This window comes from Haemaphysalis longicornis, unplaced genomic scaffold (assembly GCF_048455015.1).
Source record: "Haemaphysalis longicornis isolate Haplotype H1 unplaced genomic scaffold, Haemaphysalis longicornis Haplotype H1 scaffold_5, whole genome shotgun sequence".
In the NCBI taxonomy this organism is placed as follows: Eukaryota; Metazoa; Arthropoda; class Arachnida; order Ixodida; family Ixodidae; genus Haemaphysalis; species Haemaphysalis longicornis.
Window position 1 is genome coordinate 177049833 of NW_027526385.1, and position 26991 is coordinate 177076823.

Below are 26991 nucleotides of genomic sequence, written 5' to 3' on the forward strand. Positions count from 1 at the left end.
AATGCTCGCACATGCCCAATGCTTTTTAAAAAGCACTGCACTGTAAATGTTATGTTTGTTCTTTCAGACCTTCGATAGTAAATTTTAGCGAGTAACCAGCTTTAGCCAGCATAGTCAGGGGACTCGCACAATATATCTGTGCTCCCATTTTAGCCCCCAAAATTCTAAGAATTTTTTTTTCTTTTATTTTTGCAATTGCGGTACATAAGCACCCCTGTTTCTGACACGGCAGAAAATGCATGCAGCCACACGGTGCTTTTTGGGAATGGCTGCCACACAGCCCATTCAGGCACCTAAAGCCATACGAAATTTCTGCTTTCGCTTCACTAAGCGCAGCGTGACAGTCTAACGCTCCAAACTTCATTGTTCAACTGGCCCAAACACGCTTTGGGGTAGTGAACTCTGCTTGCAGAAAAACTTCACACTCAGCCAGGGAACTTCCCGTCCAATTGATCAGTTCAGCTTCTAATGCACCAGCAGAACTACTGACACCATAAACGTTCGTGTCACGACATGCTCGCTCTCATTGGCTGTTTTCGGCAACCACATGTGTACTAACTGGGCCTTGGTTGCCGCCTTTGCATGGCTTCATTTAGGCACAACAACAACACGAGCTTGTGGTGGCAATCAAACAGCCAGTAGTAAACACCACAGGGGGGGGGGAGTGATGTGGTCAGGCAGCTCATGCTACAAGCTCTCAACATATGGCTTTTAATGCTCCAAAGCTACTCCTAGGCTACAAGGCACGCCGTGATCTTGGAAGTGTGCCGAAACTGCAATTAAAACATGGGGGGTTTTGCTTTTCGCCTCCATTGGAAAAGGTGCTTTTTTGTTAACCATGCAGTGAGAAAAAGAAAGATCTTTCGTTACAACCAACACCACATTAAGAACTAGCGTTTGCAGTTTCATTGTAAAAAAAAAAAAAAAAAAAAACACTCTACCGAGGAAATTAAGTAGAGCCAATTCAATCAAAAATTGAGTTATAACTGTCGCCTTACTGTACGTCAGTGTTCTTTGAAACGAATTTTGATTGTTGTCTTCGTGACACTATTCTATGAACACAACTGAATGCAATCTGGAGAGTCATGTGATCCAGTTCACCTTGCTTTCACGCTTTCTACTACAGCAAATGCAATTTGGAGTGAAGTTAATTAAGCTTTTTCACAGCCACTAAACTGGTGCAAGTGAAATCTGTCCCCCCGAGAGGATCACTTTGAGATGTGTTCTCAAATGGTTTTCACTTAGAGGTGCGGCGTGCCACATCTCCGAGTCTAAAACTACTACATACTAGTCTCCGAGACCGTTAAAGCAGAAAGTTGTGCTAGGTGGTAACAAACATAATAAAACGTGATTACCGTATTTATTCAAATATAAGGCGAGGTTTTTTTCCAAAATTTGTAGTCTTAAAGTCACACACCGCCTGATATTTGAAGCTCAGAAATATACTTTTTTTCTTTTTTGACTCCCCAAACCGCACTTCCACCTTATAATCGTGACTGCCTTACAATTGAATAAATACAGTACCATCAAACTGGAAACAAGCACAGGAGGAAGATCAAAATCTTGTATGTGTTCTTTAAAGGAGCCACGCAGACAAAAACACCAGCTTGGTTCATTTAGATGACTGCTTAGTCTCGACAACAGTGATGCAAAATTAATCATAAACTACTAACAAATAAACGACACAAGGAAAACACATGAATCAGTGGTGGCTCCCCACCCACTTTCTGGCCAGGCCTTTATGATAACACAGAAACTTCCCTGTGAGATTAGCGGCTGTCGACAAATGCCACCACCAAGAAATATGACTGGGAAATTGTAGTGGGGCCTCCAGTTCCGTTAAAATTGAAACACATCATCACCTGAATGCTACCATGCAGTTAAGACACTGGCAACTACTGTATTTATTCGATTATAAGGCGGCCACGATTATTAAGTGAGGGTGCAGTTTGTAGGGTTAAAAAAAAAATCGCCATATATATATATATATATATATATATATATATATATATATATATATATATATATATATATATATATATATATATATATATATATATATATATATATATATATATATATATATATATATATATATATATATATATACTGAGCTTCAAATAAATATAAGGTGGGGTATGACTGAGTCTATGAATTTTGGAAAAAAAATTTCGCCCTATGTTCAAATAAATACGGTATGTTTTTAGCAGAGGCCCACATTTCATCATTCCTGGCCATAATATGTGACTGAAATGCGAGATTTAGAAGTTCTTCAATTATTCCCGAATTTTATTTCAAAGTAAACAAAGTTGGATTTTGTATTCGTGGTGCTTTAACAGTGCGGAGGACTTGAATGTGGTCTGACAAATGCCACGGCTCACTTGCCAAGTAATGTCAATCGAGCAATGTTACACAGACGACTGGGTTATACTTGGGTACAACTTAAGAACGATGACAGAAGTTACCACTGTGCCCCGTCACCACATCCAGTTCTTCCTTCATGCGGCGCAAAGAGTGCGTTACTGTGAGTATTTCGAACGAGACGCTAGCCGTTTTCCTGATTTTTCGGACTTGATCTGGCAGTAAATTACTGCACCGACAAAAGAGTAACTAGGTGAGAAAACGTCGACAATGGCACACATTACCCAAATTTTCCTATCGAAAGTCCTGCGCGCATCGGCGTCCGGGTCTGTCGCTTCGGTGGAGTGATGCACATGAGCTATTGTGCTGCTGCTCTTGGAAACTTTTTTTTTTTTTGCCTTCCAACCAATCTTCATGAAACTCTATGGATTTGTTCAGTTTTTTTTAGTTGATTTCAAATATTCAATTAGTTTTGATGTAGGACATTTAGATTCTGAGATAATTAGAAATCTTGATTGTTCTTGGGAACAACAGAAAGATGACTAATCAACGAAAAATTATCAGAAAGGAATGAATAGATACCAGAGGTTGTGGAGAATGAAATGTGGGAATCAGTTTTTTTGTTTTGCAATCTCATACAAGTTTACGTCAATTCTAACTTCTAGGTTTGAAGAACTCCTGCTAACAAATTAAAAATAATGCTAATTAATTACAACTATCGAAACACAAAATACAAAAATCTGCTTCCCTTATTGGATGGTTTCAAAATTCAGTTTGTTGTTCGTTCTTTTGATGTTTTGTTGCATTGTAGATATCTATGCTGAAGTAAGAGTCTGTTTCGGGTGTATTTTGTTGTTCATTCACTCCTTGCACTGCACAAAAAAACACGTGAGTGTTTTGATACCATATCCTGTGTGAAAATTTGGTTCAGTATTCTTTTTGGTGCAAAGTAGTCGCACATTGAGCGTTCGAGGAGCACGACTGCAAATGTACTCTCTGTAGTCTGTAGCCCTCTTTTGTTTTTGTTTTTTTGTTTTTTGTTTTGTACACTGTACTGCAAGTGTGCAATATAATATACTGTGCCCGCACGCTGCCTGCCACCGGAGCAGGGGCCCTAGTCAGGCTCCCAGCCTTCTGCCTCTGCTCCCCTTTCTGTACGGAAAGAAACAATAAAGAAAGAAAGAAAAAGAAAAGAAATTATCTTTCTAGCTACTTTACAAGCTGGGGTGTACCCCTAGAAAATTTTCTATCTCTGCAATGCTGCTCGTGGTGAAGAAGGAGAAAATTATGAAAAAATTGTAATTTTTGTCATCAAAATCAGGCCTGTACGGCTTTTATAAGTACCTGCTATTGTTCAAGTACCAGCCTTTCAGAGGAAAAACTGTGCAAGCTAAGGGAAAAGTGAGACCTAAAAAAAATGCTTTGGGGGGGAATTTTTTGGTCCCAAAGACCCATGTGGCCCTTTTAACTGGTACCCAAGTATGGCAGAGAGTGCTGGGAAAGGTGAGAGGTCCACTGACCGGAGGTCTTGTTGAGTGCGGCCAAGAGGGCGTTGGAGCCGTCGCCCAGTGCAAAGCACACGTCCGAGAGACACTGCTGGTGTACGGCCGCTGCGTACAGCTCCCTCTTCCACAGGGTGGTGCCCGTCATGCCGTTGACCGCCATCATGCCCATCGAAGGGGTGCCGTCATCCGCAAAGCGCCGGAAGCCCAAGTGCACTGTGCACTCGCGCTGCCCACTGTCTTTAAACGAGGCCTCCACGTTCGACGTCAGCACTGCAAGGAGATAGGCGGGAAGAGCCCCCACGACCATAGAGTTTTATACTGTAGTATTTATTGTATGTTTTCAGTGTTTGGAAAATATCAGCGAAAAAAGACGCAAACCAGTGAAACGAAAAAAAAAAAAAAAAAACCCAGTGATACCAGTGAAACCAGTAAAGCCAGTGAAACAAAAAACCAGTGAAAAAAGACACAAATACGAAGGGAAGAAGAGACAACACACGCACTCAGTTGCTAGTCCAGCATGTGTGTTGTCTCTTTTCCCATCCGTGTTTGTGTCTTTTTTCACCGGTTTTTCCCAAGCCTTCAAAATGTAACACACTGGTGTTGTCGAAAAACGATGCCAAGGACATCGTTGGAGGGTGATGTCTGGTTCTTATAGAAGAGGGTGATGTCTGGTTCTTCTCTGCATCTATTTCGGCCCTCAATAGTGCAAGTACTGTAAATGTATGGTGCTCCCTCTCCTTCTATCAGTGTATCGTCCTTGCTGAAGGTACAGGGTATCAGTCCCCATAACCTGCTCTTCTATCATTGTATCAATACCAATATATACTAGAGGGAAATCTGGCACAAGTTTCTAGACAAGCCACACTTCAGTAAGTATGCCTTCATGATGTGCAAAAAAACATTCCACCGCTACTTGGCATGGCTTACGAAAAAGAAACAACGTAACTGAAAAAAAATAAGAAATTGTTTTCTCAACAAAAAGGTGGAGCTCCAAAAGATTTATTGCTGCCAACCAGGTGGCTGACAAGAGCTGGTTGCACTTATGAACAAAAAACACAGGGGTCTGTGGGGAACACAAAACTGAAGCCTCTGCACCCGAAGACAGTTTACACAAAAAGCGAAGAAATTAAAAATTGGCTTCCCATCGTACAAATGTTGGTTACGCATACCAACCTGCGCGGCAATGACAACAACAAGCACCCTCAGTTTTTCGCATACCACTCAACCATAAACGCTGCTGCCCAACCACTAATACCCCTCTAGTTTCATTGAAATTTTTCTTCTGCGGTGTTAGAGCATGAAAGTTGCAGATCAAGAGTACAACGGAGCTAGTAAAATAAAAAAACATTCTAGAAAACCTTCCAGGTTCATTTCATGCAAGTTTTCAAGTCCACGTGCCAATGCTCCTAATCATAGTCTGACCTCACAATTTCCACCGTGAGGTTAAAAAACAGAACATGGTGGTGCCCAGTGTTTCACAGAATTTTCAAAAGCACATTCAGGGTATTAGATAGAGCCAAACCTTGATTATATGGCCTTCTCAGGATAACACAAAAACTTTGCATGACTGGGGTGTCGTAAGATCGAAGGGCAGGTAATGACAACATGAGTATAGTACAGTACAGTACAGTAGCTTAAATAAGAACTTATTTAAGCTACCACATTTTAAGGCAAAAGAAATTCTTAAATCTTCATGTTTCAAGCATGCACACTGTCTCATTCAGAAAATAGGGGCTAAAAAGTATGTGTGAAGTTGCATGAGACTTAGGCTTAGGATGCCCCTGGCAATGACTAGCATGTAGGTCAAGCACACAGGGTGCGGTCTGGGGGGCTCGACAAGTCGTGTCGGGCGCAGAACCTACCTCTAAAGGTTACTTTCCAAGACACTTGTGTGGTGTACAACATCGTTAATCTGTACGCTGCGTACAGTTACTGAATTGCATTAACTCCGCTGGCATTCCTTGCAGAGGGGGGGGTTCCGCACCCCCTCTTCTGCCCCCACTCACCGAGCCCCTGGTACAGGTGCTCCCAGTGCTTGAGCATGATGGGCACGCTCTCGAGCGCCTGCAGGCTGCCGTAGCGGCAGGGCACGAGCCAGCCCAGGCCGACCACGAACAGGCCACTCGCCAGCAGGCTCAGCACCAGGCAGAACTTGCGGCACGGGGACAGGGGGGCCTCCTTGCCCTCCACCGCCCACTCGGGGGAGGAGGAGGCCGGCACTCCGCCTCCACCCCCTCCTCCTCCCTGTGCAAGGACAAAGAGGGGCGTGACTGCTCATGCGGGCTGAAAAGGCTTAGCGGGGCCGTGAAGACCAAATACAAGCTGGGTTCACTCAAAAGACTGCTCTGCCCCTACGACAGTGGCACCAATGTTATCGCAAACTGGAGACAAATAGCCGAGATAGAAAGGAAATCAGATGCAACAAGGTAGCAAATTGGGCGAGTTGGATAGCATTCATGGTGGAAACAACACACCAAGAAGAGAATAGACGACACAGGTGCTGCGTCGTCTGCAAGAATAGACGACACAGCGCCTGTGTCGTCTATTCTCTTCTTTGTGTGTTTTTCCGTTCGCGCTGACCACCATGAAGGAAATCAGATGAAGCAGTGCATTGTCCAGCCGCTTTCTGGTCGGGCCTGAATGATGTCACCGAATCTTGTTTGGGTAATTAGTGGCCACCGACTGAAGCCACCGCCAAGAAACACGACTTCGCGCCACTTGAAGAGAGGGCCTCTAGTTTCCTTTGATTGTATCACTCGAACGCTAACGTGCAGTTGGTACTGGCCTCTACTGCATCACTCCTGCCAACGTTAAGTTGCCATAGCGAGAAATTCGAAAGGTTTGCAACATTTCTTCCATTATTTCAGTTGAAAAAGCACCTTTTGTGGCTGGAATACAGCAGAGTGAGATACCAAAGGCAAGTTCTTTCAAATTGAACAGAGTTGCATTTTGTCGTCTTCACGGCCCGCTTAACAATGAAAGATCCCACTGCTTTGAGCAGTGAGGTCATATGTAAACCACGTTATCACAGCTTCAGGACCTAGAGGATGTGTGACTTTCTAGCTTTCGCCAGTGTCTGGGGATCTGCCAATCTTTTTCATCTTCCTCCTTAACTCTCGTTGTCACCCGCCTTTGAAACTATCTCTACGCTAATCCTGAAAGTACAGTAACACTCATTATAGCAAAGCCCTCAGAACAGAAGCTGGTTTTGTTATAAGCGACACTTCGTAAAAATCAGGTGCGATACAAGGTCTACACTACAGTGGTGACCTTAACACAGCTCAAATAAAGGGAGATTTCTAATTAAGCAGTTTCATTATAACAAGGATGTAGAAACTTTCGTATCATCATTGCTGCAGCATTGATGACATCGTCATCACCGACACTGATCGTCACGAGGGTGACTTGCTCAAGCTGCTTGATGCTACTCATAGTCACCGCAAAACCCTGTGATCTCTACGGTCGCCCTTCTATCTCTATGGTTGCTTGGCGGTCTTTGTCCCTAGAGCCTACCCCCATGAAAATGGAAAGAGCATTTCTATACTCGGTGACAACTTATGAACGGCACCGGAAGTTGCCGCTGTGCCTTATCACCCTTAGCCGGATGTTCCTCCGCGCGGCGCAAGTAGGGCGTTACTGGGAATATTTTGAACATGGCATGAGCCGTTCCCGTGATTTTTTGGACTTAATATGCTTATAAACGGCTCCAGTGACGACAAACAAACTGCGTGAGACAAGGCAGACGATATCACGCATTCATAGCAAACCCCTTTCAAAATGCGTGCGCACTGACGTCACAGGTCCGGCGCTTTGGCAGAGTGATATGCTACATGAGGTGGTACCGTTCTTGAGTTGTAACCGAGTATAGCAAGAAATCATAAATACCAGCTTCATTTCTGACTATATTTATAGATTCTAGCTGGAATCGACAGCTTCTAACTAGAAAAATTCTTAGTCCAGCTAGAGACGATTATTTCCAGCTTGCAGGTTTTTTTTCTCTTCCAGCCGGACTGACAAATGCTAGCTGGAAGTGATAGCTGCGAGCCGGAACAAATACTCAATACAGCTAGAGATGAGCTAAAAACTGAATTTCTAGCTAAAAATTCTGCCTATTTCAAGCTAGAAGAAATTTCTGATTCAATATTCCAGCTAGAAAAAATATTTTCAGCCATAGATTCTCACAAAGGGTTCACTGAAGTTTTTAAATGTGATAGCATTCGTACACATGATGGATGGGAACCTACGCTTGTCATTGTTCATTACCTCTCTCGTCCACTACTCGTGCAACGCTACGGACGGACACCGCAAATGCTACCGCGTTGGAAATCTGCAGCAACAAAAGTGGGCTTACACGGATGCACTTACCACTGCCAAGAGGCCAGTGGCCTGTTTTCTCTCATGTTGGGTGGTGGCCACACTCGCCGACCTCTTGTAGGGGAAAGCGGACGACCCGGGAACCGTGGCCGGCCGGCCATTGGCCGAAGTGGCCGCCGGGGTGGCAGCGGTGGCCGCATCATGGTGACTCTGGGTGTGGCGATCGTCCGGCCGGAAGAGCTCGTCATCGCTCTGGCTCTGGGGCAGTGGCACGTATTGCTTGGGGGCCCCGTTGAACTTCATGGCAACCCTGCCACCCCAACTCTGCACGGCACTGCAAAGCAGGCATTGCACTCACTGTCAGTGCACGTTCACACACTGTTCAACATGTCAGGGAGGTGGCAAAACCTTTTCATATCAGAAGAACCGCGGGTAGGTGTGTGAGTTCATATGTATCATTACTATAGATCGGGAATTTGATTTCCTGTCTGCAAGCAGAGTATAATCCTTTGTTGAATCCAGAGAAACACAGATGCAATGTTTGCGGATGATAACTTGCGGTTAACACGAAGCCCTGAGGCAGATGTCATTGGCGTAAATGGATACACAGACAGTCTTCGGTAGAGCGTGGACAAGCCCGATTATATCTAGGTTGAAAAGGGTTGGTCTTAGCGCAACACCTTGAGGAACACATTGCACACTTTTGCCGTGATGTGTGTTCAGGTGACTGTACCGCTTCATTAATATAAATATATGTTTTCTTTTCTAAGGAAATTTGAGTTGTGAGTTCAGTGCTGTGCCATCATCGTTTCTTCTTCTGCCCCTGTCTACCTTCCGCTGTTTTGAACACCGTGAGTCTACACCAACTAGCCCCACTACTGTTCACCAGATGGAGGGAAAAATATTCAGGATTAAAGGGGCCATAAACACAAGGTACAACTTTGTTGAATTCAAAAGAGTAGCTCTTGATAACTCACTCAGCTTCATTATAGCTGCGAGAAAAATTGCTTAACTAAAAAAAAACAACAAAAGAAAAAAAACCCGGAGGAACATTAAAAAATTGGCTGATTATTACGATACTCCCTAATGCGAAATTTGGGCGCAGCGCGAACCTGCTGCGTCTCAGGCAATAATCGGCTCATCAGCGAACGCACGATGGTGCGCACTATACTCGGGCATTCTCTCGTTCTTTCTGCATTCTCACACTTTTGCCACACTTTCGTCTTCCGCTTTCCTGCTTATCCTCATTCTATCTTCGGTGGCTTCTTCGTTCTCTCGGTTTACCTCGTAGTGTGCCGCCGCTGGGCAGCAAGTCTCGCGCTGCCTCGGCATACCGCCCACCCCCTCCCACTTTTGCCACACTTTCATCCCCTGCTTTCCAGCTCACTTCACCTCGTCTATCTTCAATTGGCTCTTGAAACAGCTTCCTTTAGTTGTTAAGTAAACTCTGTGCAACTTGTCAGTCTTACTGCTTTTCCCACACTTATTTCAAACATGCATTGTTTTTTGAGTCAGTCAATTAGTTCCCGACATAATCAGAGATAATTAGCCATTTTTGGAGAAACAATAGACAGAACAGTGCTATTCGTAAAACTGTAATCTTTATATTTTTCAATACTAGGAACCCTGGTGAATGCAATAAGATAATCGTTTTTTTTTTATGCACCGCTTGTAACTAATTTTATACCACATTAAACTTTGGTGTTTGAAATGGGCATTCGAAATGGTTCCTTGCCACTGGTGCCACCAAGGTTTAATGAGCAGTAAAATTAGTTCCAAGCGATGCATCAAAAAACCGATTCTTTTATTGCATTCACCAGGGTTCCTAGTATTGGAAAACATAAAGATTACAGTTTTACGACTAGCACTGCTTTGTCTATTGTCCCTTCAAAAATGTCTAATTATCTCTGATTACGTCGGGAACTAATTGACTGACTCAAGAAATAATGGCATGTTTGAAATAAATGCAAAAAAAAGCAGCAAGAGTTGCACAGTTTTTACTTAACAATTAAAGGAAGCTGTTTGAGGAGCCATGTCCCCCCTTCAAGTGATATGATCAAACTGGACTAGAGGCCCCACTACAACCGCCCAGTCATGGTTCTTGGCGGTGCCGTAGCCACCTGTCGCACAAACAAGGTTCTGTGGCATCACAGAGAAATTGCCGGAAATCAGCTGGAGAGTCGCCACTGCTTCACGTGTTTTCCTTCATAACACGCTTATTTGTTTGAAGTGTGCGACAAAATGATTATCACTGTTATTTGGACACGGCATTCTTTGTAATGAAACAAACTTGTATTTTGTCTTCATGGCCTCTTCAAATACTCTATCAGAAAGTGGCCAGCTTAATGTATGACCAGTGACAGCAGTATTTGCCCATTCACACCCCTCAAATGCATGTACACAAGCCCGCACAGTAGAATCACAGCAAATTCAGCAAATGCAAATAGTAGTTGAAACAAAATTTCTACTCAAACGGAGGAAAAAAAATAAAAAAAGACAGGTGCAGTATGTTCGTTCCCTTATTCAAACTACTCCAGCCACCTTAATTGCCAAAATTCAGTTACATTGTAAAATGTGGAAGCTTCTGTGCTGTATATTTCTCAAGCAAAGGAGAGAGAGAGAGAGAGAGAGAGAGAGAAAAAACTTTTATTGCCGCAAGGGCTAATTCTGGGGAGGGGTGGTGACCGAGGGAGGAAGGTCCCCGGTGACTTTGGCAGCCCGGGCGACGATGGCATCTTGCACCGCCGAATCCGAGCTGCCCAACGCCCTCGCCCAGTGCTCACCGTCTCGATATGGGGGGAATGGGTTGTGGGGGCATTGCCAGAGGAGGTGATCCATGGTTTGGACCACCCCACAAGCGGGGCAGTGGGGTGAAGGGTACAGACCGGGGTACAAGCGGTGGAGGCGGGACAGGCAAGGAAGGGTGTACGTTTGCACTAAGCGCCATAGGCGTTCTTCGGTGTGAGAGAGTGCCGGGTGTGCAGGGGGCAGTAGACGGCGGGAGAGGCGGTAATGAGACGTAATCTCATGAAAGGAAAGGAGCCGATCTCGAGCTGACAGGGCTCCATGGAAGGGTTCAAGGCTAGGACCCGCTCGGAAGGTGAGCTTTCGAGCGGCTCTGTGTGCTGCCTCGTTCCCTCCCACGCCCGTGTGGGCTGGGGTCCATACCAGCTCGGTGGGGGAGTCAGGGGGATTTTGAAGAAGGATTTTGAGTGCCAGGGCAGAAATGCGGCCCCGGGCGAAATTTCGAATGGCCGTCTTCGAATCGGAGATTATGATCGCAGGGGAAGGCCGCAGTGTTAATGCAAGAGCAATAGCCGCCTCTTCCGCACTCGCGGGGGAAGAAGTGCAAGCAAAGGAAGTTCAATTTGACAGTGCACTTGAGGTAGTAAGTGAAAAGTCAGCCGATGTAGCCACACTAACGTGCTTGGAATACAATAGCTAGACTAACAAGCCATGTTTCTGCCACTAACTGCACTCTGATGAACAGACGTGAAAGGAACCAAAAAGATGGGTATTACCACAGTGAAATACATTGTGACTTGCAGTGAAACAAATTGTTAAAACTGCACATGAACATTCACACGCAAGATTAATTGGAACCGGCCACATATGCACCTGCCAGGATTTGGCGGCTTTTTCGGCGCCTTTACGATTTGGCTGTCATGATTGGTACGTTTGGCATTAACAATCGTTGCCTAACTGTACCACCACGTTGAAAAAAAAAAAAGGACTACGGTAAACTTCTGCTCTAGACCATAGTTTCTCATAGTTGGTTCCGCGGAATCTAGGGGTTCCGCAGGCCCCTCCTCAGGATTCCGCAAGCCACTGATAAATTTTCCCTGGTTCCGCAGTCGCAAAGTCTTATGTGGTGAACTTGAGGTGCGATCGATCTAAGGAACCTCCATTACTCACGCCCGAGTGTCAGTAAGCACATCTCGGCGCATAACAGAAATGCGCGAGCTGCGCAATAAATCTCGCCAGCAGCTTGTAGCCAGCCAGACTCCGAAAACGGGCCATGTGGTTAAACTATTGCACTTGAATCTCGGCCTTATATTACCCCCATGTGCATTTCTCCTGTTTGGAGATAGGTGCCGCTGGCGTACGCATTCGCGTAAAGTCGACGGGGGGAAAAAACGATACCCTTGCTTGCTTTTGAATTTATTGCACGTTAATGTAGCATTAACGGAATGAAAAATGGCGGAAGGGGGGGTGGGGGGGGAGTTCCTTGGCACTTAACGGAACTTAGCAGGGTTCCCTCGGACCAACATGCTTGAGAACCCCTGCTCTAGACGTTTAATTTCTAAGCAAAGAACGCCCCTCTTGGGTTGGTATATGCAACAATTTGACTTCTTTTTAAATTATGCCCTACCTGCATCGTTGTAGGAATGGGCTCATCGGCTCAAAGCATAAATATTTCATTAAAATTAAGTCAACTTTTTAATATACCAACACAAGAGAGGCGCTCTTTGCTTGGAAATTAAACGTCTAATCAGAAATTTATCATAGTCTTGCTTCTATCCTAGTTTACCCTAGAAGGGAGTAACAAAGCCCGTGTGTGCTTTTTACGCACGAAATTTCTCCGTTATGTTTGGCTCAAATGTATGGCAAAACGGAAGACCTCAGAAGTGTAATTTTTGTTTAAATGATCATGAACGCGCACAGTGAAAGTGATCGGACCCCTGGTTTTCACTTTTTTTTTTTTTTTTTGCGGAGATCCCTTTTCCATTTAGAACTGCTTCTTCTGCGCGCACGGTGGAAGCTTCTGCAAGCAAGCAAGCCGGATTTACCCAGCCGAACGACAACACGCATGGGTATTACAGGACTTTTTCAATGTCGCTTTAAGCTGTCATGAATGTCTTCAGTGAACACTTGCGCACAAATGCGTACGCCAAAAGTATACTGTCTCAATTGGACACACGCATGCAAAACGCCGAACAGCAGCAGCGATACAGGTGTCGCGATCCATGCATATACGCACCTGCGCAGTCAATGGGCACTTTTGATCCAAGCCAGCGGGGCTCCGTCGGGATTTTCCTGGTTCCAGAAATCGTGCGGGCGACTGGCAGCGCACCGGGCGATGATATGCTCACGAAGCGGCATTGACAGGGCTGCAGTAGCAGTTCAACGGGTTGGCCGCAGCTGTCAGCAAACGCCACGGAGTGGAACGAAACCAGAGTCGGGCGCCGCGACCAAGCACCTGCGATTTACCATTTGCGGGCGGGTCGAAAAGCGCGTAATATGGTGAGGAGCAGCCGAAGTTCGTCTGATCAGGTTTTAAAGGCACATGAACGGTTAAACGGTTTCACGCAGAGTGGGTTTTGTGTGTGCAAGTAAGCGCTGTGACCAAAGCGAAGCCATGCGAAGCGCAAACCCGCGGTTGATGCAGATTGTTTTCTTTTTGTATGGTGGCTTGTAACGGCTTTGGATTAGCTCGCGTTGGATGCGGTGCGACTTTTTCTGTGCCTGCACATCGCCTCCTGTATTTTTACAATGCCAAACGCATCACCCGCTTCTCAATGGGAGAGCCGGGTCACGGCCTCCGCGATCGGCTGCCGGCGGCGCGCCGTTGCTCCGGCCGTCCCATTCGGCGCATCCCCCAGCAAAAACCTGTAATTTGGCTAACTCCACAACGCGCCGCGAGGTGGCGGTGTTAGCCGATGGTTCGGCAGCTCGCACCGACTCCTCTCGGCGGCTTTGCGGGGCCTCAGTTGCTGCGTGTCTTCGTTGCCGGAATTCGCGTAACTGTGTTGCAGCTTTATTTTTTTTTTAGCTGATCAACCAAACGACCAGGTCATGATGTTCGCTTGTCTCAGAAGCTTCAAGGTATAGCACTGAAACCAAGATATGTCACTGTACGGCGAAAAGTTAATCGCGTTGTGATTGTTGCGTTTGATCGGTGCAGGACGTTTCGGTGCGGACATTCAGGCGCGCGGAAATTTCGGTGCAAAAACTTTTCGGCTACAGAATTATCGGGTGCTTCCTTGTTGGAACAGCCGTTATATTTCTATTTCCGCATAGGGTGGGTTATGGATAACAATCGAGAACAGTGATTGCATTTGTATATGGGCGCCGTGTTTGATTTCTGCCAGTTATTGTTAGAAATTGAAAATTTGTATATTTTTGTTTGCTACCTCGTTCAGGGAACACCTGTTATGCAGCCTAGTAATTATATTCTTGCGAACATGCTTTTTTTTAATTTACTACAAGATTTTAATTTACATTCGTTTTTTGCGGCATGCAACTCAGCTAAGACAATTAGCCGCCGTTTACGATGGTATAATTCGTAATGCTTTATGCAGTTTCTCTAAATAAAACGCACACCTTCACTATCCAAAGAAAGCAGCTCAGGCATTCTGAATTACCCCCCCCCCCCCCTCCCCCAACGCAGAAAATCTATAAGGAGTTTTATGTAGGTTGTGCTGTCAAACTCAAAAGATTTTGCAAACACTGCTGTCGCCAGCTTTTTTTTTTATATACGGACAAGTCTAGGATATTGACGTAGAGGAAGAACTGGCCTTTTTGAAAGCAGCTGCAGCTATTATATATCCTAAATACTGATAAAGCGCGTACTGCTTGCGCGTACAAAGCACAGATTTTGCCTCATATAAAACGTTGCCCTCTGTTCACGTGCCCAGCAAGGAATGATGAACATACGCTACAACCATTCTGTCCATATGGCTAAGTTTGTGAGACCACTGCTTGCCAATGTTGGTGCAACTGTCACGGACTAGGGTGCATTCCGGAAAAAGAGTGGTTTCTAAGCCCCGGTATCACAAAGTGCTTCATGTGTGAACTGTTCTGTTTGTCAAGGCATGCAGATGCCTTGAAAGCGTACATTTGTGAACATAAGGGCAGTGTAGTTCGTAAATAGACGTTCAACAAAAACTAGACAGCTCTTGGACGAGCGTTCAGTAGACATTTGGTTTCTAACTTTTAGATGTGCTTCGAAATCAGTAATTAGAAATTTAAATGTCTTGGATATTCAATCCAAAAGAGGCAAAATTGGGCGTGCCTGTGGCAACCGAAATACGTTAAGAATGCAATGAAATCGGGGTGCATCTGCCTTCAAGGTTTTTTTTTATTTGTTGCGACTGAAATTGAAACCGTAACTTCCTTAACGCGCATGTGTAAAACAGATAGCCGCATTCCTTGATGCTATCGCTCAGCGTAATACTCCTTAAACGTGTTAATCCTAAAAATAGGGCGGGTGCTTCCACCCAGCAGGCAATAATTCGAAGGCTACATAAGAGCACAGCCATCCATCGTGGGTTTGACGCGATCGCGCCTTTCGCTCTACTGAACTGCATTGACCATGCAGATTGTATAAAATACGTTATACGTTATACGTTATAAAGCGATTAGTAAGTTTATAAAGCGAACTGAACGTTATTTACGCGCCAGAAATTTTCCATTGGTAGCAGCGAATATTTTCCGTGTGTCGAGGGCGTCATGCGGCACATATTAAATAAGTCGTATAGCTGCAATCCTAGCTAAAACGAAAATATTATCATGTTCCATGAGTCGCTTTGCATCCATGACATCAGGTATGATTTCTTTTTACTGCGATACGAAGAGCGAAAGTTGACGAAACGCCATTTCGAGGAGCGCTGCAGCACACACGGGGTCTATTCGATTCAGCCTGCACCTCTTGAACCAGTTCACAGCGGTGCAAAGTGGGTTCCGCCATTGGCGGAACCAGCCCTGCACTTTTGTCGTCTGCTTCTGCACGTCCTCGGCAGGGAGTGCAGGCAAAGCCGTGAACTCGTCCTGCACCCGTCTGCACCACCAGTGAATCGAACGGCGCGGTTCAGGTGCCGCGAGCTGCACCACTGAAACGAACGGCGAAGTGCTGCACCGCCTGAACTGGTTCACGTGGTGCAGGTGAAACGAATAGACCCACGGCTTTCATTTCAACCATCGGCTCCGCGCGCCGCGGTGCGGGCGAAACGCGCGGCCACGCCCCCTTTTCAACTTACGCTCTCTCCGGGCGATTGGGACGGCCGGAGCAACGGCGCGCCGCCGGCAGCCGATCGCGGAGGCCGTGGCCGGGTACGCGTGGTTCGCTGATTCACCACAAGATGGGGCCGCGGGATGAACCGGGCCGGGAGCGGGCTAGCGGGGCAACAAGTTAACTCGAGAGCGGACGATTCGTGGCTGTCAACTTGGCCTCCCCCTCTGATGCCTGTTCACTTCGCTCCGGCTTCTTGGTTGCGTCAGTTCGCGTAGGCGCCGTGACAAAGCTTTCTGCTTGGCGCTGAACAACTCTTTAGTACAGGCGGCTTTTTTAAACGGTGCCAGCACGCAGGGTGCGCACATTTTTTTTTATTTCGTCACTTCGCTGTTGCTAAATTTTTGTGTTGTGTTTCTTTCTATTTTTTCGAAATTATGTTCGATCAATTATTTCAATCTACTCAATTAAAACAAACAGGGGTGTTATTTCCGCCAGTTGTGCATTTTTTTGTGGAAATGCAGGGTGTTACACGGTCCTGGCTGTGTGCACTCGGCAAGCAATGGTAGGCATGGAAAGATTTTTATTTCGTAATAAAGTAAAAATACTAAGAACGACACTCACGCAGCCGTTGTTATTAAAAACATAAATTGCGGTTAACAATTTTAGCGGGAAGAAGTTTTTATGTAGGACATTCCGGACAAGGACATGAGCTGTCCTTGCCCGTCTCGTCCTGCGTCCGAGAATTTTCGGGCTTGAAGTTGCTGATCATGCAGTACCAATTAGCTAGCTCAAACCCATTCTTTGAAAAAGTACGACATTCGCGAAGTATGGTTCCCATTAAACCTGCAGCCGTCCATGCCCCGCCTTATTAAAAAAAAAGTACTTTTATTTAACCATGCAAACGCCAAACCCATCAATATATAACTACATGTTTGATTTATTTGTGCGCGTGGCGCGTCCAAGACGAACGGCAGTAAACTAACTTCAAAGCTATATCGACGCTATCAATGCTCGCCGACAGAAGTTATATTTATTAAGTTTTTTTTTTGCATACGCTCGAGACGAATCTCGCTTCGAGGACATATAGCCGTGCCAGCGTATTGCGAGAGTTCCAATTTGCATTTCCTTCAAACTGCGCGACCTGGTTGAATGTTTTAGCGGACGTAAAGATGCGCGATGCGCGGCAAACACGCTGCGAGAGGGGGTATTTACATTGGAGGCAAAAAAAAATATATGGTACAAATACAAAAATGATATAACGCGGAATTGTTTGATGGAGTATTGCGCGAACCATTTCCGTCTGCGGGTCATCTGAGATTATGCCTGACAACGCCGGTCATTAGTAAGAGCTTTAGTGAAAACGAATAGGCTAATTTTAAGCGTTATAAAATTAGCGCAATACTTTTCTTTGTGCCAATACACGTTTCTGCGACAACAATTAATAGCGTGTGAAAGTTTCAGTTAGACTTCGCCCTAGTTTCATTAAACCAGAAAACAAAACCCGCCCATTTGCCGTCTGCATTTTAGGCGATTTAGGCATGCATGCATTTTGCGGAACCAACAAGCGTCAAGCGCTTTTCTTATCTATTACTTTCTTCTAAATTTTTGAATTCCACACCACTTCAATATTAGTCCGAATAAAATCTGCCGAGCATATATGTTTGTCGCTGTTTATTATTATTATTTTTGAATCCCTGTATAGTTCGTCGGAGATTCTTAGTAGACTTACCTGATGAGCACTTTTTTTTGTTGGCCCTAATGAGTAAAAAATGACCGGGCCATCTCGGCCACTAACACGAAACCTGGGGAGGGGCGAAGCATGCACTGTATACATGCATATTCAAAGATTGTAAGTCTCTCTTAGCACACAGCGCCAGACATCCCAATTACGAAGACGGTGGAGAAGGGAAATTGGGAACGTAGAACTGCAAATTTTAAGACTAAAGCGACTACGGCGTGGAATAGGTGTAAACAAGGAAGCGTGAACGAAAAGCGAGTGTCCCGGTGTGTTGTTCTGCGACGCGTTTTTCCCACGTACATGAAACATTTCTAGCGCGAGGCGTTGGGAAACGAGTGTCCTGGTGTTTTAGTACCGCGACCACATGAGAATATGACGACGAAGGACGACGACAACATGAGCCGCCGACAGCCCGAGCCGCCAAGTTAAATCAACTTTATCAGCAGTCATTTTTAGCCTTGGCTGCTATCAATGAGACAGGTCGGCCAGAAAACTAACAAGCGGAGGCGATGAATGCGCCGCGTCACGTTGCAACGGCCTGAAGCGCATCCACCGCGTCTACGGCCACTGTTGGCGAACAGCAATCTGACATTCATACAAAGAAAATGTGATCACTGCAGCGCCCCTTATGAGAAGTGGCAGAACACAATAGCTTGGTTGCCGTTTTCCACCACGCGTCGCCCCAGGATGAACCGGTCACGTGATTAAAGCACTGGGAAGGCTGGCGATTGGGGGAGAGTGGCCGGAGTAGAGGGAGAGGGCTTGGTTGGCCGGTCCGGGCTGATGCGTTTGGCATTGTAAAAATACAGGAGGCGATGGCCTGCAGCATCACCGCTGCATGCAGCTAGGATGGCAGCTGTTTACTGTGTTTACTCGGTTTACTCTTCTTTCTTGTGCTCTTCCCACTGCATTGGAATTCCGCATGGTGGTGTAACTTTCCATATCTTTGAGTAAGCGCGCGACAATCAGATAGTCCCTCATTTGCCTGTCCACAGCAATATTGAGCAATTCGTTGGCAGGGTAAAATTGCTCTCGAAATAGAAATTTTGTGGGCAAAAGAAAAATAGGGAGCTGCTTTGGAGCAGTTACGGGTAATACGAAGTGGAAAATGAAAGAGATGTGACTAACCGAAGGGAAACTCTCTTGCGGTTAATAGCATCTATCATTCGTTTTTAACGCAGAAAATATAGAAACTGTGAGAACAGGTATTACCGCCCCGTACAATTTCTCGCTGTACGATTCATGAGATCGTACATGAAATGGCGAGAATGGATTAGTGGAGCTTCTCTAGGCATTTTTCTGAAACATTCAATAGAAAAAGCCAGGCAAACTTACGAAGCTGGGCGCCATATCGCTAACGTCGTGCGTAGGGAAGCTTTTTGAGCGCGTGATCCTCGCCCGCCTACAAGTTACGTCCTAAAGCATTTATCCGTACACAATATGTTTGGCTTCCGGCACCATCTGTCAACTAAAGGAAGACGTCTTGGCGTACATTTACCCTCACTCTACCAGGGCTAGCCTCGCTCTCGATTTGAGAGGAACGTTTGACAATGTGAGCCACGACGTCATCCTCGAAAACCTAAACGACACCAACTGTGTAGAACGAATGTTCCAGTATATGAAGACATTCCTCACGGATCGCACGGCGACTGTAGGCATACCGAACCGCCACGAATGGCCGTTCAAACCATGCCCAAGAAAGGAACACCGCAAGCAGCGGTGCTTTCCCGAACATTATTGAAATGAAGCTGCCGCAACAACTTAACACCATATATCGATCCCGGGGATTAAACATGCGCTCTAAGCAGAAGGCGACATGCTGCATGCGCTCCAGCAAGCCTCTGGCGCAGTCGAACAGCACTCCAGTATGCGCGGTCTTCAATGCTCCCCGGAGAAGCCCGAGGGACGCAAGTCACGCGGCAGGCCACTAGAACCATCCACAATACAAATAAAGCTCCAGGGCAGCGACATCCCCAGTCCCGACCATCCGTATATTGGGACTTTACATCCCAAGACGGAGGTAAAGCGCTAACCATGCAGCGCCTCAACCACGTACACCACCTCACACATCATGCCTATGGTGATTCGCGTCACAAACCGGCTCCAGGGTGTGAAGGAGGAGGATGTCATCAAGCTGGTTAAAGCCCTGTTTGTCAGCCGCGTGGTGCCCCCTACCCCTTACCTTCCGCTGAGAACAACGGAAATGAACCAAATTCACACACTTCTGCGGAAGGCGGACAAGCAAGCGCTAAGCCCGCCACTAGCAAGCTGGATCACTCGGGGTGCCCAGCAAGGTGCGGGAGATCATTGATGCCCACCTCGTCAGCCAACCAGAGCGTCTCAAACAAACTTTGACAGGCCGCGGTGCTGAGGCTGCAGCTAGGCTACCAGATAGCGGACGCCAACCACCCTCGACCGGAAAACTGTGCCACAGGACATCCGTACGCTCGTCAGGGTTGCTCCGCTGCTGCGCAACATGCATGCACTCCGAGAATCACGCACAGCGCAAGCAAGCACGGGTACAATTCCTACAAGGCAAGTACTCTGACCACCCCGATGTGCGATTCACGGACGTGACCCAGCATCCCACGTGGCCACATCAGTAAGCGTCATCGACAGCTCAGGCGATGCCGTTCACACCGCCACCTTAAAAACTAGAGACATCGTCGAAGCCGAAGAAACGGCCGTCGCACTGGCGATGACGTCTACGAAGAAACTCCTTCACATGATCACAGAATACCAAGGGGCATGCAGAAACTACGGCAATAGGCCTCCTGCGCTGCCCAGGGGGCGCTGCGCAAACGGCTTCCGGGCAGTACTTCCGGGTAGTACAAAGCTGCGTGGGTCCCATAGGATCCCGTGTTGACAGAAGCAAAATGAGCTCGACGCTCCCGATTATTTTGCGACGTGGTCACCAGCTCATCCCCGACGCGTCCGATCTATTTCAGCGATCACTTGGCATTAGGGGAAAAAGCTTTGCAGCGCTAAACACGTTTACAGCGCCGACGAAAGTGCGGGGACCGTGACGGCGTCTGCTACTCGCAGGTTCACCGATCGATGGTCGTACGAAGTGAAATTTTAAGTAAAATTTCTAGTTTAAACTAATACTCTAGGTGACAAAGACTTCTCAAAAACAGCCGATCAAAAAAGAAGAGTGACGCAATCGGCGATGATCGCGCTTTAAAAAGCCAGCGAGTCCGGCGGACCGCAGGCTCGCCTGCTGCGGTGCGCCGCTCTTTTGCGTGCCTGCACACTATGCGTGCACTTTCATTAAACAGTGCTCGTTTGCGTCGCCGTTACGAATACATGGTGCAGCGTTAGCTTGTGCCGTTTGGTTGCGTGTCTCAGTGACAAAATGCCGCGACCGTCAGAAGCGTGAAACTGTTTGGCGATTCCGAAATTAGTGGCCGTAAAACAAAGTGGTCGGGTGAACTAGGAGGCCGCTCGCTTTCGTTGTTTGCTCTCACTTTACTTAATTATGCTCTTGCAGCATACATTCCCAATTCGCACTTAATAGCCTAGAATCAGGGTCAGCAACGGGTTCCATGCAGCCGACACGGCGGAGGGCTGGACGGCAAATCGGAAGGGGGGGGTGGGGAGGAGGAGGAGGAGGAAGAGGGGGCTTTGAATGCAAAGAGAAAAAATTCAGCGAATTTCTAATCATATTTGACAGTATTCTCGCGAAGTGTGAACATGCGGGGGGGGGGGGGGGCAATTCAACTGGAGGACGCCAATTCTCTGTTCTTGTCCCGCGCGTCTATAGCTCCATTTGAAGTTGAAACTGTCGTGTTGGCGTTCAGATTCGACGACCCCTGCACTAGAAAACCAACAGTCAGTGATGATCGTATGTAAATATTCGGGGCACCGCGCCGTGTATGCGGCTGTGTTATGTTATGCTGTGCGTGTTTTGCGTCCTTTAATAGCGCTTAATTTGTTTATTTAATTAACGCTATTGCCCCACCTACTCGCTAGTATACATGTATCCTGCCGTTCGTAAATCGTGTGGCGTAAAACGTTACGCAACAATAATTTAGTTTCCGAAAATATGAAACAAAATTTCTACTCGTTTCAAAGGTGGTGCCAGGCCAGCAGTGTCAGCTGAGTCGGCTGCGCAATTCTTGCGTTCGCTTAAATGAAGCTCCCGATGAAGCAACCTTTTGCAGTTACCTCAGGATGCAAGATGAGCAGCGTTCCGTGTTAATGCTACTCGTGAACTTTCCTTTGTCGACCGCACACAAGAAGAAAAAAACTGCAACTGTGGTCAAACAGTTAAACCACCCGACCTAGCGGTATACTGTCCCACGCCGCGACCACCGCGACAGCTCGCTCAAAAGAAAGCCGACAAATCGGCTTCTTTTAGCGGATATTATTTTGTTTAGCCTCTGCAGCTACTTTAAGGGCTATTTCATACAGTATGCAGTCATTTAAACACGCCGCAAAGCGCCACAACGAACTTCCACTCTGGCTTGTAATTGAAAACACATTGAGGGCGGCGAGGGTCGTCTGCTTTTGTACTACCCAGAGGCATCGGCCGCTAGGGGCGCTGCATGTCGCCAAAACTCCAGCGCAGGAGGCCTATGGTCGCATCTCAACATCCGCCCTACGATTACTAAAAAAGCATAGGGATACCCTATGCCTTACTGTACTAATATGGACGCCAGGTCACGCAGGGCTCGACAGAAACGATCGAGCACACGATACACCCCGAAAATGCCCCCTCCGGGCATCGCACCATCACTCCGTGACCCAGAGCCTATTCAACAGCAGTACCGTGCACTTCTGCAACACCACCGCCTTGCCAGATGAGACTTCCCAGAACCGCACCGGAAGCTCACCCGAGAAGATGCTGTAGCATGGTGGCCACTACAGACAAACACATACCCACCTTAGCTTCCTTTCCTGTATATCATACACCCCACCATACATACATCAGCATGCCCACACTGGAGCGAACATCCAGTACTGTACCATACCACATGGGCTAGCCACAACACGCCAGCAGCCGCCATTATTCGCAACCTACCCTCGAGAAGAGGGAAGCGGCCCTGTGCAGTTCCGACCTGAGGACCGGCAGTTGGTGGGCCGGACATGCAGGACAGCCGCCGCCGCAGGAGCCCTGGAATGACTCGCTTCAACCGCTTTCAAGCACGAACCACCACCACCATTAAGGCAGATTGATGAAAAAGTAAACGAAAGGTATGCGGGAACTTCTGCTGAGCCGATGCTTTTTTTTTTAGCGTACGAGCTCCATATCTGAACGCTACTATGCAGTACGAACTCCAGACCTGAACACTACTACGAAGGTTAACACTTATGCACGGCAATCCAGACGTAACGACGGGTGGGCACGCTTGTCCTGTGCAGATCTCTCTTTCATCTGGTGTTTTAACAGCGCAACTGTTGTTGCTGGCCGTCACGTGTAGGGCGTCATCAGAAAATTCCCTCGCACTTCCCCGAGGGGGAGAGTGTATAAGTGCGAATGCACGGTTGTTGATTGCGCGATTACGGTGGATATCGTGATCTTGGAGTGGAGAGGAGGCGCCAAACACCCGCAGTCACTGAGCGGAGAGAGGAGGAGGAGAGTATACGCCCGCCGTTACGGCGAGGGCTACACGAGCGCCCTCACGCGTCGGAATGCGGAGCGCCCGCTACGCGAGCGAGAGCTCTCCCGCCCGAAGTGGAGAGGAGGCGCCCAACACCCGCAGTCACTGAGCGGAGAGAGGAGGAGGAGAGTAGCGCGCGCCCATCTCCCCCCGCTGCTAGGGAAGACGAGGAGGAAGACGACGAGCGCGCGCACCCGCAGCTGTTGCTATGCGGACGACGGCGGCGGACGATTCAGGCTCGCTTAAGAAGTGCATTCGCACTTAAAAACCCCGAATCATAGTTATTCCCGACGCTTACAGCGCACTCGAGCACAAGCCTTACGAGGAGCGCCTAGCGTCGTCCAGGCTTGCGCATGGCGTTCGCAAAAAAAAAAAAAAAAAAAAAAAAACAAAGAAAACAGTTCACGTGCGTCTGTGCCCCAAGGGGGAGCACAAAACAGCTCGCGCTACGGAGGCTCAGTTCGCGAAGCCGGTTGCCGCCGGTTCTAGCACGTGCATGCGGACGCGTTCCACGTTTGGAGAAATGTGAAAGCCTGTGGACAGAATCATCCGGGCCCGCCAGTCATGCATAAGGAAGGCGACGATATAGATGGATATGACGATGACTACTACTACCGCAGTGAAAAGCGACGACGAAAAATGTAAATGAACAGTTTCAATCCTAATGCATTGCGTTGTGGTGTGTCTTCAGCGCTTACATGGAAAGAAATTCTCCAGTATCGCTATGGTTCGAGCCTTGCGCGACTAAGTCCAGCTTCGCCAATATTTTTAGGTCATATATTTTTTAAATATTTCCTTTACGGCTACTGATGGTAACCATTGGTTCAGTTTCGGTCAGACCAGTTGTACTGTCGCGCGCGTACCGTGTGAAAATTTGTGTGCGTTAACGCCAGAGCTATCGTCCCCTGTTACGGTAGTGCTTATTTGTGTTTGCCTACCAGCGGCAAATGCGCAAGATTACAGGCGCAATTGGGTACGCGGGCCGTCAGGCGCACTGTCGGGGAATCGCGCGGTTTTTTTGTTTACCTGTGCGGCAGCACCACGCTTGCTTGAATCAGCTTGAATGACATTTACTCGGTCCTTCACGATGTATGCTGTTTTGCGTCCCCGAAAAACTGACGGAAAACAAGAGAGAGCGAGATATTCCAGCTTCAATGATGTGTTTCTATGCTAAAAAAAGCATCATTTTTTGTCTTATAAGAGCTGAAACAAATTTGCAAGGTGTGATTTTTTTATTTGAAATTAAACAGCGGTCAGCCTTTAGTGTGGTATGTCGGATACATACCACTGAGATCCTTAGCTAGAGTACGGGGTGTATATTGATGAACATTAGTGAAATAGTGCTTTGTATCGACGCAAATAATAAATTTGTGGCTGTCATCAACGCACATTGAAATAATAAAGCAATTGCGCACTTTAGTTGAAAGAATTTCGGGAGTGCTCCTAACATTTCACAGAAATGCTAATGCGAACGACTAATTGGACTTTCTGTGGATCCGCTGTTGAACTTCGTGTTGAACCTTGCTGCCGCAGCGTCTTTCACCACTTTTCCAGCCCCCTGTATACCACCCCCGGAAGCTCGCCATTGTCATTCCTCGGAGCGCGCTGCACCGCCCTTTCTCAAAGCCCTCCCCCGACCCTCTATGACAGTGCTGTTTCCCGTTCCTAGCGAGAGATCCCGGCTCGAGTATCGCGCTTTCATTTTCTGATCGAATTTTGTGTACGCCACACGATTTCTTGAACCACATGTGTTCCAGGAAACAATCTATGCGGAAAGACACTCTTTACCATCGGTGGCTCCATGGTCTTGTCTGTGGTTCCTTGCTATATAATATCCGGGATGCAAACTAGCTTCCTGTCTATAGCTCTATCTCCGTATCCGCTAAGCCCTGAGGCTATAGAATAAACAAAAAAAAAACAACAAAAGTGATATCATGGCATCGCCTGCCTCTATGTTCCGAATGAATTCTTACGAATGAGGTCAGCACATGGCAACCAGATAGAACAGGCAAGCTGCGAGCTCGTGTGGTCGGCCTTGTACAAACCACCGTACAGCTCGAAGAAGACGTTATAGAAGCGTCACCTATGAAAGAAGCTATGATATGGAACTAATGAGACGGCAGCAAAAAAAGTTAGAGATATTTGTTTTATTAATTTATTTTCACATACGGCAGCCCTGTAAGGGCTATAGCAGGAGTGGTTGAAATACAGAGCAGTGATTACAAATTCACCACTTCAGGGAACAAAAAAATAAAATACACACCTACACACGTGGCAATTCCATTCAGAACGAAATCCCGATGCCTATGTACACAGAAAAATCGTTATACATCCAATGAGTGGGCACTGCAGGACGGGGCGCACATACCAACACAACAAAGCAAGGAACTATTGATTAGACATGACTTTCAAGAAAATGCAGAAATTGATTTATCGATGCGCTCCTAATCTCACCCGGCAGTAAATTCCACTGTTCTGTCGTTCTTGGAAAAAACTAAATTTGAATACATTGGTGTGTGCACGAAATGGGGCGAGGTTTAGGACATGATTATTTCGAGTTACGGTTGGCATAGCATACGTAAGACAGCTGTTATCGGAAAGGCGGTTAACCAAGTGAACGATACCTCTAGAATTTGAGCGAATCGATATCGCGTAGCGTAGAGAGTGAGGCAAGACTTAAAGTTGTAAGGGCGGACGTAGGCGAAAAATTGCGGTCATAGCGGCGACAAATGAAACGGATTGCTTTGTTTGTACGGATTCAATTTGTTTTATTTCTCCTTTTTTGTACGGACACCAAACGATAGAGGCATAATCAAGAACTGGACGAATTAGTATTTTGTGGATTATTATGGAGAATTATGGAGAATTATGAAGATCGAAGCACTTGAAATCGCAGGCAGCTTCAGTGTTCCCCGCTATAACTTTACTTCCAGCAGCAGCTGGATAAGCAACTTGTGAAGCACAATTCATTATTGGCTTCCAGAGCTGCATACGCCACATAAAATCTCCCTCTTCCAGGTACGTGGTGTCATGTCTTTTCCATCTGCGCAGTACCGTCAGTGTCAATTATTTTTTTCGAATTTCCCTGCGCGAAGTTACCCGCGCGTTATGATTGGGGGCGCGTTAGAACCGCGCAGATACGGTATTCTGCTCCCCGCGGCCCGCCGACTCAGCCCGACGAGAGAGCTTACCCACCCCCTGCCTCCGAGTTGACTGGACTCGACGCGACGGCTCTCTGACCCACCCCGTCCGCTTATACATGGGGGGGGGGGGGTCGAGTCCAAAAAACCTGTTTATTTCGACTCAACGCGCCCTCGTCGGGTCAATGTAAACGGGGCTAATGTAAACGGGGCTTGAGTGGCGAGTTCTCACGCGCCGCCCGGGCGCTTGGCCACTGACCTCATCAGTGGGTCTTAAAACTCCTTCGACACCGACTGCGTCATGAATGGGGGATCATCCCAGCGGAATTCCGTTGGCCGGGCTATCCGGCGCCCATGCGTGCCGTGACGAATTGGC

At 47.1% G+C, this 26991-nt stretch overlaps 1 protein-coding gene across 1 annotated transcript in view; it reads right to left on the reverse strand.

Annotated features, from left to right (window-relative positions):
- The window catches only part of LOC144138836 (uncharacterized), a 50584-nt gene extending 36974 nt beyond the window's left edge, over positions 1–13610 (reverse strand). The window contains exons 1-4 of the mRNA XM_077671326.1: positions 13162–13610; positions 8232–8514; positions 5873–6110; positions 3882–4136 (exon numbers count right to left, since the gene is read on the reverse strand). Of these exons, the coding sequence (XP_077527452.1) occupies positions 3882–4136; positions 5873–6110; positions 8232–8483 (745 nt within the window). The 5' untranslated portion in view covers positions 8484–8514; positions 13162–13610. The remainder of the gene's footprint in view (positions 1–3881; positions 4137–5872; positions 6111–8231; positions 8515–13161) is intronic.
- Positions 13611–26991: the final 13381 nt, after the last annotated feature.